The sequence below is a fragment of the Lonchura striata genome, chromosome 6 (assembly GCF_050655825.1).
Source record: "Lonchura striata isolate lonStrDom1 chromosome 6, ASM5065582v1, whole genome shotgun sequence".
NCBI classification, from domain to species: Eukaryota; Metazoa; Chordata; class Aves; order Passeriformes; family Estrildidae; genus Lonchura; species Lonchura striata.
The window spans coordinates 1571840-1584993 of record NC_140708.1 but is presented as its reverse complement, the minus strand read 5'-3'; the positions used below and the strand labels follow the sequence as shown (position 1 = coordinate 1584993).

General features: G+C 40.4%; 1 protein-coding gene and 1 long non-coding RNA gene across 2 annotated transcripts in view; both read right to left on the bottom strand.

The window, feature by feature from the left end:
* LOC144246625 (catenin delta-2-like) overlaps positions 1–1455 on the bottom strand; it is a 46350-nt gene extending 44895 nt beyond the window's left edge. Inside the window, exon 1 of the mRNA XM_085583773.1 lies at positions 660–1455. Within this exon, the coding sequence (XP_085439899.1) occupies positions 660–687 (28 nt within the window). The 5' untranslated portion in view covers positions 688–1455. The remainder of the gene's footprint in view (positions 1–659) is intronic.
* A 1465-nt stretch (positions 1456–2920) lies between these two features.
* Positions 2921–6542, bottom strand: LOC146766988 (uncharacterized). Its single transcript, XR_014956358.1, has 2 exons — positions 5230–6542; positions 2921–4050 (listed from the first exon to the last, which is right to left on the bottom strand). It is a non-coding gene; the product is annotated as an uncharacterized LOC146766988 (long non-coding RNA).
* Positions 6543–13154: the final 6612 nt, after the last annotated feature.

Genomic DNA, 13154 nt, shown 5'->3' with positions numbered 1-13154 from the left:
CTCACACTCGCCCAAGCTGAGGCAGCTCTCATGCAGGGAGGGAGCTGCTGCAGCATTTAACACTTAAAAATCACCCCTGCCTTGAGGGTGTCCAGACCTGGGAGAAAGCCCTTCCCACCACCCTCTTGGATTTCCCTCGCTGCCACTGGCTTTTGCTTCCAGCTTGGGAAGATTTGTCCTGGGGCCATTTCAGCACCACAAAGGGCTTTTCCAACCTCAGGCGTTCCACGGGAGCCCAGTGACTGACCCAGCTGCGCACCCAGGCACAGGGGAAGCTCTAAACACAGATTATCCTGCCATGAGCCAGAGCACTCCAGGGCATCCTTGGAACAGCTGCGGAGAGCAGGAAAAAGACACAGCTGCAGCACTGATCCTGCTCCCTGCTTTCCCAGAGGGCTCCAAGGGAAATCCCTGTTAGGGTGGCACTTTTCTGGCACCCTTGCCTTAGAACCACGGCCCAGCAGGTTTCTGTGGGAGTGGGGATTATTGCTGCAGTTCAGAAGCTGCACATCCCTAAAGCATTTCCTTAGGAGCATGAAGCTTCCCACGTGCATTTTGTAGTCCACTTTGTAATTTCAGCGTCTTTCAAGAGAGTTTAAATCGCAATGAGGCGACTCGGTGCCAGCACAGCATTAGCTACGGGACATCGGGAGACTCACCAGACGACATTCTTGGCAGAGCCTCCATTCTCAGCGCTCCAGCTGCAGCGTTCGCATCTCTCACGGACTCCGAGCTCCGTTCCCAGGGCTCCCATCGGGAAACCGGCGGCCGCTCCCAGATGCAAATGCCCAGGGCACCGCCGATCCCAGCCCCTGCTCCTCTCCCCCCCGGACCCCCCTTCCTCCAGCCTTTACCCCTTTTAGAGCCACGGCCCCGCCCAGGACACAAACGGAGGCTCCCAGGTGCCTCCTGAGACCCAAATCATTCCAGGTGCATCAGGAAATAAATAGAAATAAGCTCGTCCCTTCTGGGGTAATGAATTATCTTTTTCTCTATTCCCCCTTCTGTCTCCTGTTCCTGTTTCCTAAGGTAAAACACCTGGACCAGGTGGGGGTCAGGGGGAACATGTCAAGTCCAAAACCGAGCCAAACTTGTTTTTCCATCGGTTTCCATCAGGACTGTTCAGGTTTTCCCCCTGACCCTCGGCCGTACCACGGGAGCAGCTTCTCCGTGCGACCCCCGGGGGTGGCACAGGCACCCCATCCCGCTGCTTCCGGGAAACAGAGGCCAGCCCGGCCCACAGAACCGCGGCACCGCAGCTGGGAGCGCGGCGCGGGCTTCATTCCCTGGCACACGGTCCCGGGGAGCCTCAAGTGCCAGGACAAACCCGTCCCGCAGCAGCGGAGCATTTGCTGCAGGAGATGTTTCTGAGGGGATCGCGCCCACGCTGTTCCGCCCTGCCCTGCCCGCGGCCCTGAGGCGAGCGGCAGCCCCGGCTGTGGCTGCGGCGGTGCTGCCGCCGTGTGGGAAGAGCGCGGCACTGCAGCCCCGCCGAGGGGCTCGGGACGCGTTTGAGCTTCCCAAGATGGCGGCAAAAAGGGCGGGAAAATCGAGGCGCCGAGTCCGTCCATGGCAAAGACAAGGGAGCGGCAGGAAGGGAAGGACACGGAGGTGTCAGTAAGGAAAGGCAAGGCTGGGAAGGGAAAAGGCAAAGGAAGGGTAGACAAAGCTAAGCAAGGCCAGGGACAAAAGTTGTAAGCAAGGCAAGGCAGGAGATGAGCATGCAAGGCAATGAAGTAAGTGCCAGGGAGTGGTAAGAGGCCAAGGCAAGTCTAGGGTTGGCTTTGTCAGGAAAGCCAAGAAAATTGTGAGAAAGGAAGAAAAGGGGTGTTCCTCTGGGAAGGTGACATGGCTGACAGGCAGGCTGAGGTGCCTTCAAATCAACATAGCACAGACAAGAAACAGGAGGAGCTGGAAGCCACTGTGCTGCAGGAAAGTTATGGCCTTTTGCATTTCTGGAATTTGGTGGGATGAATCCCATGACTGGAGTGTCACTACTGAGAGCTACAGCCTGGTCAGAAGATACAGGGGAGGAAGGAGAGATGGAGGGATTGCCCTCTACATCAAGAAGTGGATTCCACGTGAGGAGCTGTGTTTGAAGAACAGCAATGAGCAAGTCAAAAGCCTGTAGGTAAGAACCAGTGACCAAGGCAGCCAAGGAGCCCTGTGGTTAGTATCTACTACAGGCTGCCTGATAAAGGGGATCCTACTGACAAAGGCTTCTTTCTAAAGCTACAGGAAGCATTGCGCTCATAGGCTTTTGTCCTGCTGGAAGGCTTCAACCACTGTGCAGTGCAGATCCTTTCTTGACAGATGACTGAAACAGAGTTTCAGTGACCTTTTCAGTTAAGGTCTGTCACATGCAAAGAAATGTTGCTTTTGGCATCAGTAGAAATTAATGCCAGCTGTAGATATGACAAGATCACAAGTCTCTTGCCCACTGAAAATTTTGAAAGAAAGCTGATTGTCTTTAGCAAGATTTAGGGTCAAATGCCAGAGCATCTTACCTGATTAATTTCGTATCCACGATTTCATGTCTTTTGACTCTTAACATGGATAGTCTTAAGCTGTACTTTGTCATCATTTGGTCAGGTCATGAGGTTTTTTAGTTTTTAAAATTGTATTTTCTCAAGGCAGAGAAACTGCAACTATCTATCTTTGAGTAGAGGAGCCCATACAAAATGTCAGGGTGAAAGATTACTATACCAGTGTGAAAAACGCTAATCAGTTGGTTTTTAAAATTTTAAAAGTTTAATAATAATAAAATGGTTATAAAAATAATAATATCACTAGAGTACTAAAGTTTAGAGTTAGGCAATTACAAGACAATAAAAAGTAAAGAATTACGGACGTCCGGATGTTCTCGGACACTAAGTTACGAAAAGCATGCCTTGTGAATAAAGGAATCACCCCTAACCAATACACTTGTTGCATATTTATATATCCTTTATGGTTATGCATACATTCTATTTTAAACAAGAAACTCTGTTTGTTGTATGTTAATTGTTTCCTTTAATCCCTTGGCGTCTTCGAGTCTGAGTAAGGCTTGAAGAAATCAGCTTCTTCTGATAAGAAGCCATAAATTCCTCTTCCTTGGAAGATTTAGGTGTTCTTTGAAGTAAGTATCTCATTCCTAAAAAAACAACTTCCCCACATACATAGTCTCTATTTTAACATTATGTCAGAACCTAAAACTATATTTAACACACTACTTAAGAGAATTAATACAGCATAACTTTCTAATATTACACATATAATATTCATTATAACCTTCGTGAAAAGCCAATCATAAAATATGCATTTTTCACACCAGCAAGGACAAAGAGGTATTGAAGGAGACTGTTGAAGGAGAGGTAAAGTCTTAAATGCTAAAACTGAAGACAGAGCATCACTAAGTCAAATAAAAGATTTGTCTATTTGCTTTTAAACTGATACAAAGCAAGACAAAGTAAATTATTATAACTACTTCAAATCTAGTAAAAAATGTGCTGAGGTGTGCATTAAGACAAAGGTGGAAGTTTACAAGTTACAAATGCTTAAGACACTTCTTGCTAGGGATACATAGCATTGCATCAGGCAGTTTACTATTCCAACCATTCTTGAAAGATTTGCATCTCAAAAAGATATGGCATATGAATTCTTAAATTAGACCAATAATGACATACACCCAAAAAAGAAAAACATTCTCTCTTCTCCCTTTCTTTTCTGCTTTCTTGTCATAGAGTGTGACTAAGGAGAAACTGAAAGAATCTTTGAGTGACAGAGCTGACTCAGATCAATCCTCCCCGATGGAGTGATCAAAGGCTAACTGTAGTGGACAAAACAGGGCTTTACCCTTTGAAGTATATTTCATCCTGTTGAGATCAGCACAAACACAAGGGATGAAACCGACTTCCCACGGCTGCCATCCAAGCTATGAAACTGTAACTCAGTACCACCTGCACAATTTTTTGCTTGAATCCTTAAAGTAATGATTCTCTCCATCTCCATCCCTTAAAATCCAATTCTGTCAGCTTTCCAATGTTCAAAAATGAACTAGTTAAGATAGCACTGAGGAAAAAAAGAACAAAATAAACATATTTTATTGTGTAAGTAAGTAGATTTGAGATGGAATTGCTGAAAGGTAAGTATATATGGACCCCCCACACACAGTTCTCTTTTTACAGTTGCACTTAAGGATTGTACTTCAAATACGGTTACACAGATATCTTCCCCCCCTCCACATTGACTGCCTCTTAATATTAGAACCTAATCTGCCACAAAATTACATGAAATAAAACAGTGAGAAATATACTTGAGAATGACTGTTGTTTACAAAAAAAGGTTAATTTATGGTATACAATTACTGATAAGGTATAACAAGAGTTCAAAAACTGGACTGCATTACAAAGCACTTCTTCAAACATCAATTTTGGATTATTGCTGTAAGGTACTAACTGGTCTGTTATAGACTAATTTACAGACATTCCTAAAATAATGAAAAATGCATGCTTTAGAAACCTGGAACATTTCGTGCCTTTGTGCTAGCAGAACATGAAAACGGAAGTGATTGGCATTTTTCAATGTAGGTTAGTAGCATTTAGAGTTTTTATTCTGGTGTACTAACTGATTCTTTGTATTTTTTCTCTTTTTTTTCAGGTGATTTTTCATCTTCAAGTTTAGTTCATGGAGGGCTGTGAAACTTATGTAAAGGTAAAAACATGGTGTATAGAATACATATTTACATAAACAGAAATAAAAAAGTCTGTTAAAATTCCATGGCAATGGAATTGTCCCTAGAAAAGGGTCCTGATCTCTATTAAAGAAAGCATAATTAACAACCTTCACAGTGCAAAACCATACAAGTCTGATGCTACATACAGCTTCATATCACTGCATATTTTATATATATATATAAAAACAACCATATATGTATTTAATATTTACTTATTTTGGAAAACTCTCCTTATTCCTGCTTCCAGGGCTATACACATCACACTGTCAAATTAAGTAATTTGACTACTAATTCATTTGACTACCAGCTTTCTAAATATTTAACAGTTTGCAAATTGTCACCAGCCAGAAAACATTTTTAACAGATCAGTTACAATCAGACGCAGTCAAAGTCTGAATTAAGTAGTCTTCTCTTTTGAGACAGAATTTGGTGAAGAATGTGTAAGTATACTTTAAATAACTGAATCTCACAAGACCTTTTAGTAAAACCCCAAAAATTACTCTGGAAGAGAATACCTGAAAGCTTGTCTCTGTTTCTGCTGCTTTCAAACGAGATGTTGAATCATTATGATTTCACAAACATGTCTTGGCAACCTGTCAATAGAAATGTCAGAGATAACTACTTCATATTTTTTCCAAAAATATTTAGTTTAAAAAAAAAAAAACAAAAAAAAACAAAAAACCAAAATACCCAAAAAAACCATTTTGGGTCTTCTTTTAAGCCTACTTGATGAAATGGAACAAAGTTTTCATAGCTAAACTTATCCCAGACTCCCATCATCCTTGTAACAGTCTTCAACAATATAGTCCTGTGACAGCAAGTTTAACAACTTGATACTTAACCAGTTTTTTTTCTTTATGTTTAAATCTCATCACCAATAGTGAAGTTTACTTCTACAGGTGGTCCTAGGGAACAGAAAATTAATTACAAGTGTCTTTTATGGGTGAGGAAATAGTTACAAACAGTAGAAAATCAGCACTACAGTTAGACCTTCTCTATTACTATTCTCTTGGCTATACTCTAGATCTCTTAGGTCTAATAATCCCTGAATAGGAATATAAAGTCACTGAATGGAGAAGTCAGGTGACTCTCAAGGCAGAAAATCTTGTTGCATTACTTGCTGTCATTTTATTCAAGAAATAATGTTGTATTCTTTGTCAATATGCTTTTTAATATCTGGGAAAAGCAGAGTTGCACAGCATAAATAAAATTAATTACAAAGTGGATTTTTGAACTAAGGAGATCTTCAGATATGAAACCAGAGATTTACTCAACACTGAAAATTCTACTGTACTTAAATCCAAGTCCCTTCAGGAGTAGGATTAAGGATGCCATAAGAAAAGGAGTTGAAAGATTAAATACAGTCAAATATTCATAATACTTGGTCATTGCTCTAAAATGAGTTCCCACTGGAATTTCTCTACTTGTTTTGCTATTAAAAGTGACACATTTAAATGGAGTGAAAATGACAAGATTTTTTTAAAGCTTTAAGTCATCAAGACTCCAGTGTAACAGTGGGAGGGCTTTAGCCATGTTTAAGCTACTGAAGGTAGCCTCTGAGATGATGCAGATGGATTTGATGTGGGGAACTCTTTTTCATGTTTTCCCACTCTAGACAGTAGAAATAAAAATTGGATTCATGTAGGGAATAATCAAGGCAGTATTGATTAAAACAAAGTCTATTGATAAAGCACCTACTCCTTTTATGACAGAAAATCAAACAAAACATCAAACAAACGTGGTTGATGTCTTAGATAAGACTAAAAAGTCAGATGACAGAGTAGCAATTTTTTTTGTAGTATTGTAATACTTCAAAACCTTATACATGTGGTCCTGTCAAAACTTCCATTTAAATTATTTACTCTTAATCTAGATTTAAAAAAAATATTTCAATCTGAATTATCTTCAGAAAAAAATGAAGATTTAGGTGACTTCTAGGTGTGTGGCTTGAGGACAAAAGATACTATAGGTCCAACAAACAATAGTATTGCAAAATGTGTAATGAAGAGGATAGAAATAATGCTAATTAAATATGATAATTTACATATCCAGAATTTTCTCTGACTACCTACTAGAACATGAAATCAGGTGACCTATTTCACCAACATAATTTATAGGAGATAGGAAGCAAAAACTATTAATTGCATTAATAAAGCTAAAGGTCAACTTCTTAAACATATGCAAAGGAAAAAAAAAACAGGTCTGCTTTAGAGAAAATAAAAGTGAACAATAAAACAATGTTGTATGAGTGAGTAGTCTTGCATACTCTTTTCATAGGCCAGATAACAAAGGCTATCTTGATAGGAAAAGAGCAATAAAGAATTATGTCTGTATTATTTCACATTTGTTCACTCAGAGATCTTTTAGTAGCACACCATATGGATCACTGTTGGAGAAAGATAGGGACTTTTTCTTACGGATATCTTTATGATGTTAAAGCATAACATATTCATTATTGACTCCTTGTCACTATGAAACATTGTATATCATTACCAAATAAATTACAGCTTGAACAACAACAGTTCAATAGCCAGGACTGTAACCAGCTCCTATGGATGAGCTGTAAACACACACACACACACAGAGAGGGCTGGGTTTAACAGAACACAAACTGAATCCCATACACATATGACCTCAGGCATATATATATATATATATATATATATATATATATATATACACACATACACCCCCACGTGTGTATTTGTGTTTTTATATGTCTATATCTATATGCATATATAAACACATAAATATGTAAACATACATAACACATATATCTTTGTGTCCCTCAGCTAAAGATCAGTGGCAGAATATAAACTCAATGAACTAGAATACCTTTCACAACCTTAGGTGACAGACAAAGAAAGCAAAATATTAAACTTCTGTTATTGTTGTTAGTTCCCTCTATGCTAAATAGTGGATTGTTTTGTATGTTTGTCTGTGTGACTCTCTTTCTGTCTGACAGATCCCCTCCCATGAGAGGTACACTCATTACAAAAGGACAGAATGAGAGCTTGACGTGGCAGAAACTATCAAAAAAGCAAAAACTATTTGCTGTGTTGCTTTCCTCAGCTTAGCATGCAGCCCAATTAACAAATTATCTGTGTGTGAAATTATGGTTATAAAATCTGCATATTGATTGGTAATGTATACAAAATTCGGGAAGTTATGGTATTCAATTGTCCTAGTAAATAACATTGCAAAGCTGGAGAGCTTCACAGCTGGATGTATAAATGACAAAGGTGGATAAACAAAGGGTGCATCTTTATTAAAAAAACTTTAACAAGCCAGTCAGAACTCAGCATGTCCATTGGCTATTAAATCATGCAACTTTATCTGCGAACAGCTGAATAATGTAAATATAAGTATTTTCTACTGCATCAACTCAGAAAATCAGAACTGGCTTTATGGTCAAAAAAATCATAACAATTTAAGGTCAAATAATTAATTCACAAGTGAACAGGAAATCAAGTTTAAATAAGTGGTATTATAACAGTTTTTGCAGTTAGAAAATAATTCTGGTGCTCCTAAAGAGCATCATCCAGATTTAGTTGACCAGACATTGGAGTTTCAGTGTTCCTGTGCATCACTACTCCTCTTGGCTTCATAGGGCACAAAAAGCAGATACGGAGGTTGTTTGTAAAGCATGATGGGGGAGAAAGTACCGAGTTAATTCTGAAGAAAATAAACCAGATACAGGAGAAAAGAATGGTGTGGTTAGATCAACTGACAAACTAGTTATCTTAGTTGTCAGGTTAGGTTCACAGTTTACTCAAAGACATGTTTTATCAGATTTGCTCATGAATTTGCTACAGATCTGTACTGGGAGCTGCTTTAATCACTGTTTAGAAGAAAGATACAGAACAAGAAGTATGTGAAATGTGCATATACCTTCTCAGAAGACACCTCTGCAGTTTTTCATACACTTTTCCTGTTTTAGATCAGTGTGCTAAGGGGATGGTTAAACTCAGATGATGTAACTTCTTATGATCTTCCTCTTCCTAGTCCTCATTTACAGAATCAAATTTACTTTAAGGATTTTATTCGCTTGAAATTTCATTATAAAAATGGGGTTTTTTTCCTCTTATTACGCCCTTTGGAAAACAATTGGAGAGTGCAATTTGACCAAAGCCCCGAAACTGAAACCGATTTAAGAAAATAAAGCAAAATGTTGTAGTTGTTTAGAAATGTATACAATTTTGGCTCCAATACTGAATATCCTTTGTTATTGAATGATTAATGAACATATAGTGGTTTTTTACTGCAGGAAATTAAGGCAGTAAATAAAAAGCACTACCACTTCTATTTATCAGAGAGGATTCTGTAAAGACAAAGCAAAAAATCTAATATGACAACAGAGAACACAGAATAATTTTATAAATTGTTTGATGTGTCAGCAATACCAAGTAGTTGGTTTAAAATTATATGTTATGTGCATAAGAATTGTGACATGAAAATGCAATTAAGTAAATTATGGTGTAAAAGCCAAAATCCCAAAAGCTTTTGGGAAGACAGAAAAAGGAAGGGATACAGGGGAAAAAGCTCTGCAGAACTCTGGTTCTGCACAGAGACTTTCAGGAGTCAGACATAGGAAAGCATCTCCGGATAAGACTAAGAAAAAGTAGTATTGACAAGATGCCTTTAATAAAGTACAAATAATCAAAAGAATGGGAACTTTTACAGCAATACTGAAGATAATTTTTTTTTGCGGGGGTGGGGAGGGGGGTATGAATTTCAGATGCTGTATCACAGGATATTCTACCTACTTCTGGCTATTACTGGTCCTACGACAAATTTCATTACAGATAAATATCAGCAGTGTCTGATTTCCAAATTTGCTACTCTGTATCCCATTTGCCAATAAATTTTCATTCTTTGTATTTCAGTATTTGTTCTAATGTAAACAACACTCATTACTCTGAACAGGCATAAACCCCATAAATACAAAATTGCAGAAAGATCACAAATTTAAGACAGAGATGCTTAGCCATACAGACTTAACAATACCAGTTGGAACCAGCAACTAACCATTTTGCTTTATTTTTTGCCTCAGTATCTGCAAGGTTGCATGTTCTTCTCTAGCTAGTCTTCACCACCTTAATTCTTTCTAAATGGAAATCACATTTTATTTATCAGAGACACAATAAAAGGATCTTTGTAAAGTTCTGAGAAATGATTACTGAAATATTAGGTTTCTAAGCAATGCAGTTTTTAGTACATCTTCACTAATTTTTCTTTAAAATGCTGCATTACAACCTTAACCATCCAACCTTAATCTTCCTTCATTTGAATGTAAGAAGCTGTAAAAACTTCAGAAAAAATTACACACAGTCAAGTAATGAAAAAAACAATTAAAACTCTTCCTAAGTGTTGCATTTTCTCCAAGTGATAGTGTTCACAGGTACAAATGGCAGCTTTGAATTACCGAAGAACTACAATCCTTTGAGTATAAATTCCGTCCAGTTCTTTCAGAACTTAAAGTGTTATTTCTAATGCCAATATATGAAGGCTAATTGTGGAAAGAAGATTTTTATTTCAGTCCTCAAAACTAATAATTTGAATTCTTCCTTGTGTCTTTCTTTCTCTCTATGTTAATGTGAGATGATGATGATGATGATGATGATGATGATGATGATGATGAAGAAGAAAAGGTTGCTAGATCAATGTCATCACCTGCACTATTTTTATGGCCATTTTAGCCTATGTTAAGATGGACAGTGTGTCTGTCTACTGACGAACTAAACAGTTGCTGACTGACTAAACAGTTAAAAATATGAGCTGTTAGAAGGACAAAAAACAACCACCTAAATAACTAAACCACCATCTCAATAACTAAAACCTTGATTTTATGGAAAGGTGAATCTTTTAGGTGTCTTTCATTGCAGAACTTGGTACAGAAGTTAAATACTGGTTTGACTTTTGAAATATATTACCAGTTATTTTCTTTTTCTTTCTCTTTTAATGTATCCACTTCTGTATAAAAGAGCTGTTTAAAATTTCTGACGCAAGTATTTAGCCTAAATTGTTCCAGTCTCAACTGAAAGTATTCTACTATTTCATCAAGCTTTACACAACTTTTCCAAACAATAACTAACCTCTAATCATAATCTAAATGGAGTTCACTCCAACTTCACAGTTTTACAAGATTTTCTTCCCTTTCTTTAAATGTCATTAATAACTGAAGTTTCCTTTACCTTTAGGTATTAAGAAATGTGCAACAGCAAAGTTGCCCCTGAGGGGGCTGCCTGCAAAAAATCCAAATGGTGAAGGATGTGTCCCAGACCCAAGCTGCCCCCACCTCAAACTTGTGCTGCCCTGACAGTCCCAAGGGAGTCCTACAAACTGACATCAGGAACCTGGGCTGCTGAATTTGCTTTCACAAGGTAAATATCCCTCATTCGTGGCCAGGGCCCTGTACTCCCCCTGGGGTGTCAGGCTCTGAGTGGCCTTTTGCCTCCTCAGTGTCCAAACGGCGCAGGATTTCTCCCAGACAGATCTGCCACCCCCAAGTACTCTCCCATAATACTCTGCATTTTCAGCGGGCATCCTGTCTGACCCTCATCCTGACCCTAAAAATGCACCAAGGAATTCTAAAATAGCCTCAGGAAGGTGTAACAATACTCTAAAAGACACCAGAAAAGTCCTAAAAAGCCTTCAGAAATCCCCTAAATATTCCTAATAGTCCTGCAAAAAAAAAACCTCAAGGAAGCCTGCTCAGCTTCCAAGCCCCTTCCTGTTGCTCTCTAGCCCACAGATGTCATCCCTACCTTTTTGCAGCAGGTTCTGTTGTCCTCTGAGGGTTCTGGCATTGTCCTGGTGTGAGGGTCGTTGCCCTGTCCCAGCGGGAGGCTTCCGGTGTGGTCTCGCTGTGCTGTGCTGCTGTTGTTAGGTGTGAAAAGGGAAAAGGCTGCTTAGGGTGAGGTTAGGGTTAGGGTGAGGGGTGCTGCACCTGTACCCTAACTTGCCTCCTAAGCTGTACCCTGTAGCCCTGATCCCCACTGGACTGTCCAGCCCTCAGACCCTCTCCCTTCACCCCTCAACCCCTCCTTCTGCCCCCCAGCCCTCAGGCTCTGGGTGTCACCCTCGAGCCCCCCTTTGCCCCTCAAGCCCCCTCTCAGCTGCCCCTCAGCTCCTGTGTGCCACCCTTAATCCCTCTCCTCTGCCCCTCAGCCCCCAGCTTCTCTGTGTCACCCTCCAGCTGCCCCTGCCCCCCTCAGCATCTCTCTGTGTCACCCACTGTCCCCTCCCCTGTTCCCCCCTCAGGCCCAGCCTCTGTCACCCTCAAGCCCCCACAGTGCCCCTCAGCCTCTATGCCATGAAAAGGCCCTAAAAACCCATAAAAATGCCCTAAAAAACCCTCCTCTTCAAAATGTCCTAAAAACCCCACAAAAACATGAAAATAGCCTCAGAATACCTAAAAATACCCTACTTAAAAAAAACCCTAAAACATCCCCAAAGAACCTTTAAAAAAATCCCTAAATATTCCTAAAAGAGCTCTAAAATAGCCCCAAAATCCTTAAAAAACACTGATAAGACCCTAAAAAACATAAAACTTCCCTCAAAAAATCTAAAAATACCCTAGTCCTAAGAGTCCTCCACATACCCCCAGTAGTCCTAAAAAAGCCCTAAAAATTTTAAATAGTCCTAAAAAAGCCCCAAGAACAACTAATAAAAATCCCTAAAAATTCTAATTAGTACTAAGAAAGCCCTTAAAATAACTTTAAAAAATCTTTTAAAAGCCCTGTAAAAGCCCTAAAAGTATCCTAAATGTTCCCAGAAAGTTCCTAAAAAGGTCCTGTGAGAAAGCCCCTCAAATATCCTTTAAAAACACTAAAAAATAAAAACAAAAAAAAGTGCTCAGTCCCCAGCATCTACCAGTCACTCTCTAGCCAGCAAACATCACGCCTACCTTTTAATTAGGGTCACTGCCTGCAGCTCCTGGGAGGGTTCTGGGGCTGTCCCAGCATTAGGGTCACTGCCTGCAGCTGCTGTTGGGGAAAGCTGGTGTTCTAGGGGTGCTGTTTAGGGTAAGCTTAGGGCTGGGGTGAGGGCTGCTGCTGTACCCTAAGCCTTCCTGGTACCCTGTGTCCGGTCCTTTGCACCCCTAAACCTCAGTGTCAGCTCTCCACCTGTCAAGTCCCCCATCTTTGCCCCTCAGCCCGCCTTGTCTGTGTGTCACCCCAACCCCTGAAACTGTCCCTCGGCCCCCTAACCTCCACCGTGCACTCCCCACCCGGGGAGGGGTGGTTTTTAGGGTGAGGTTAAGGGTGGTATGAGGGCTGGTTCACCTGTCACCCTCAGGCACCCCCCACCTTGTCCCTCAAGGCATCCCCTGCCCCTCACCCTCCTTGTGTCCCCCTCCATTCCCCCACCGCAGCCTCTCAGTGTCTCTGTGCCCCGCTTTTTACTCCTGAAGACTCCTTCTGCCTCTCAGGTATCC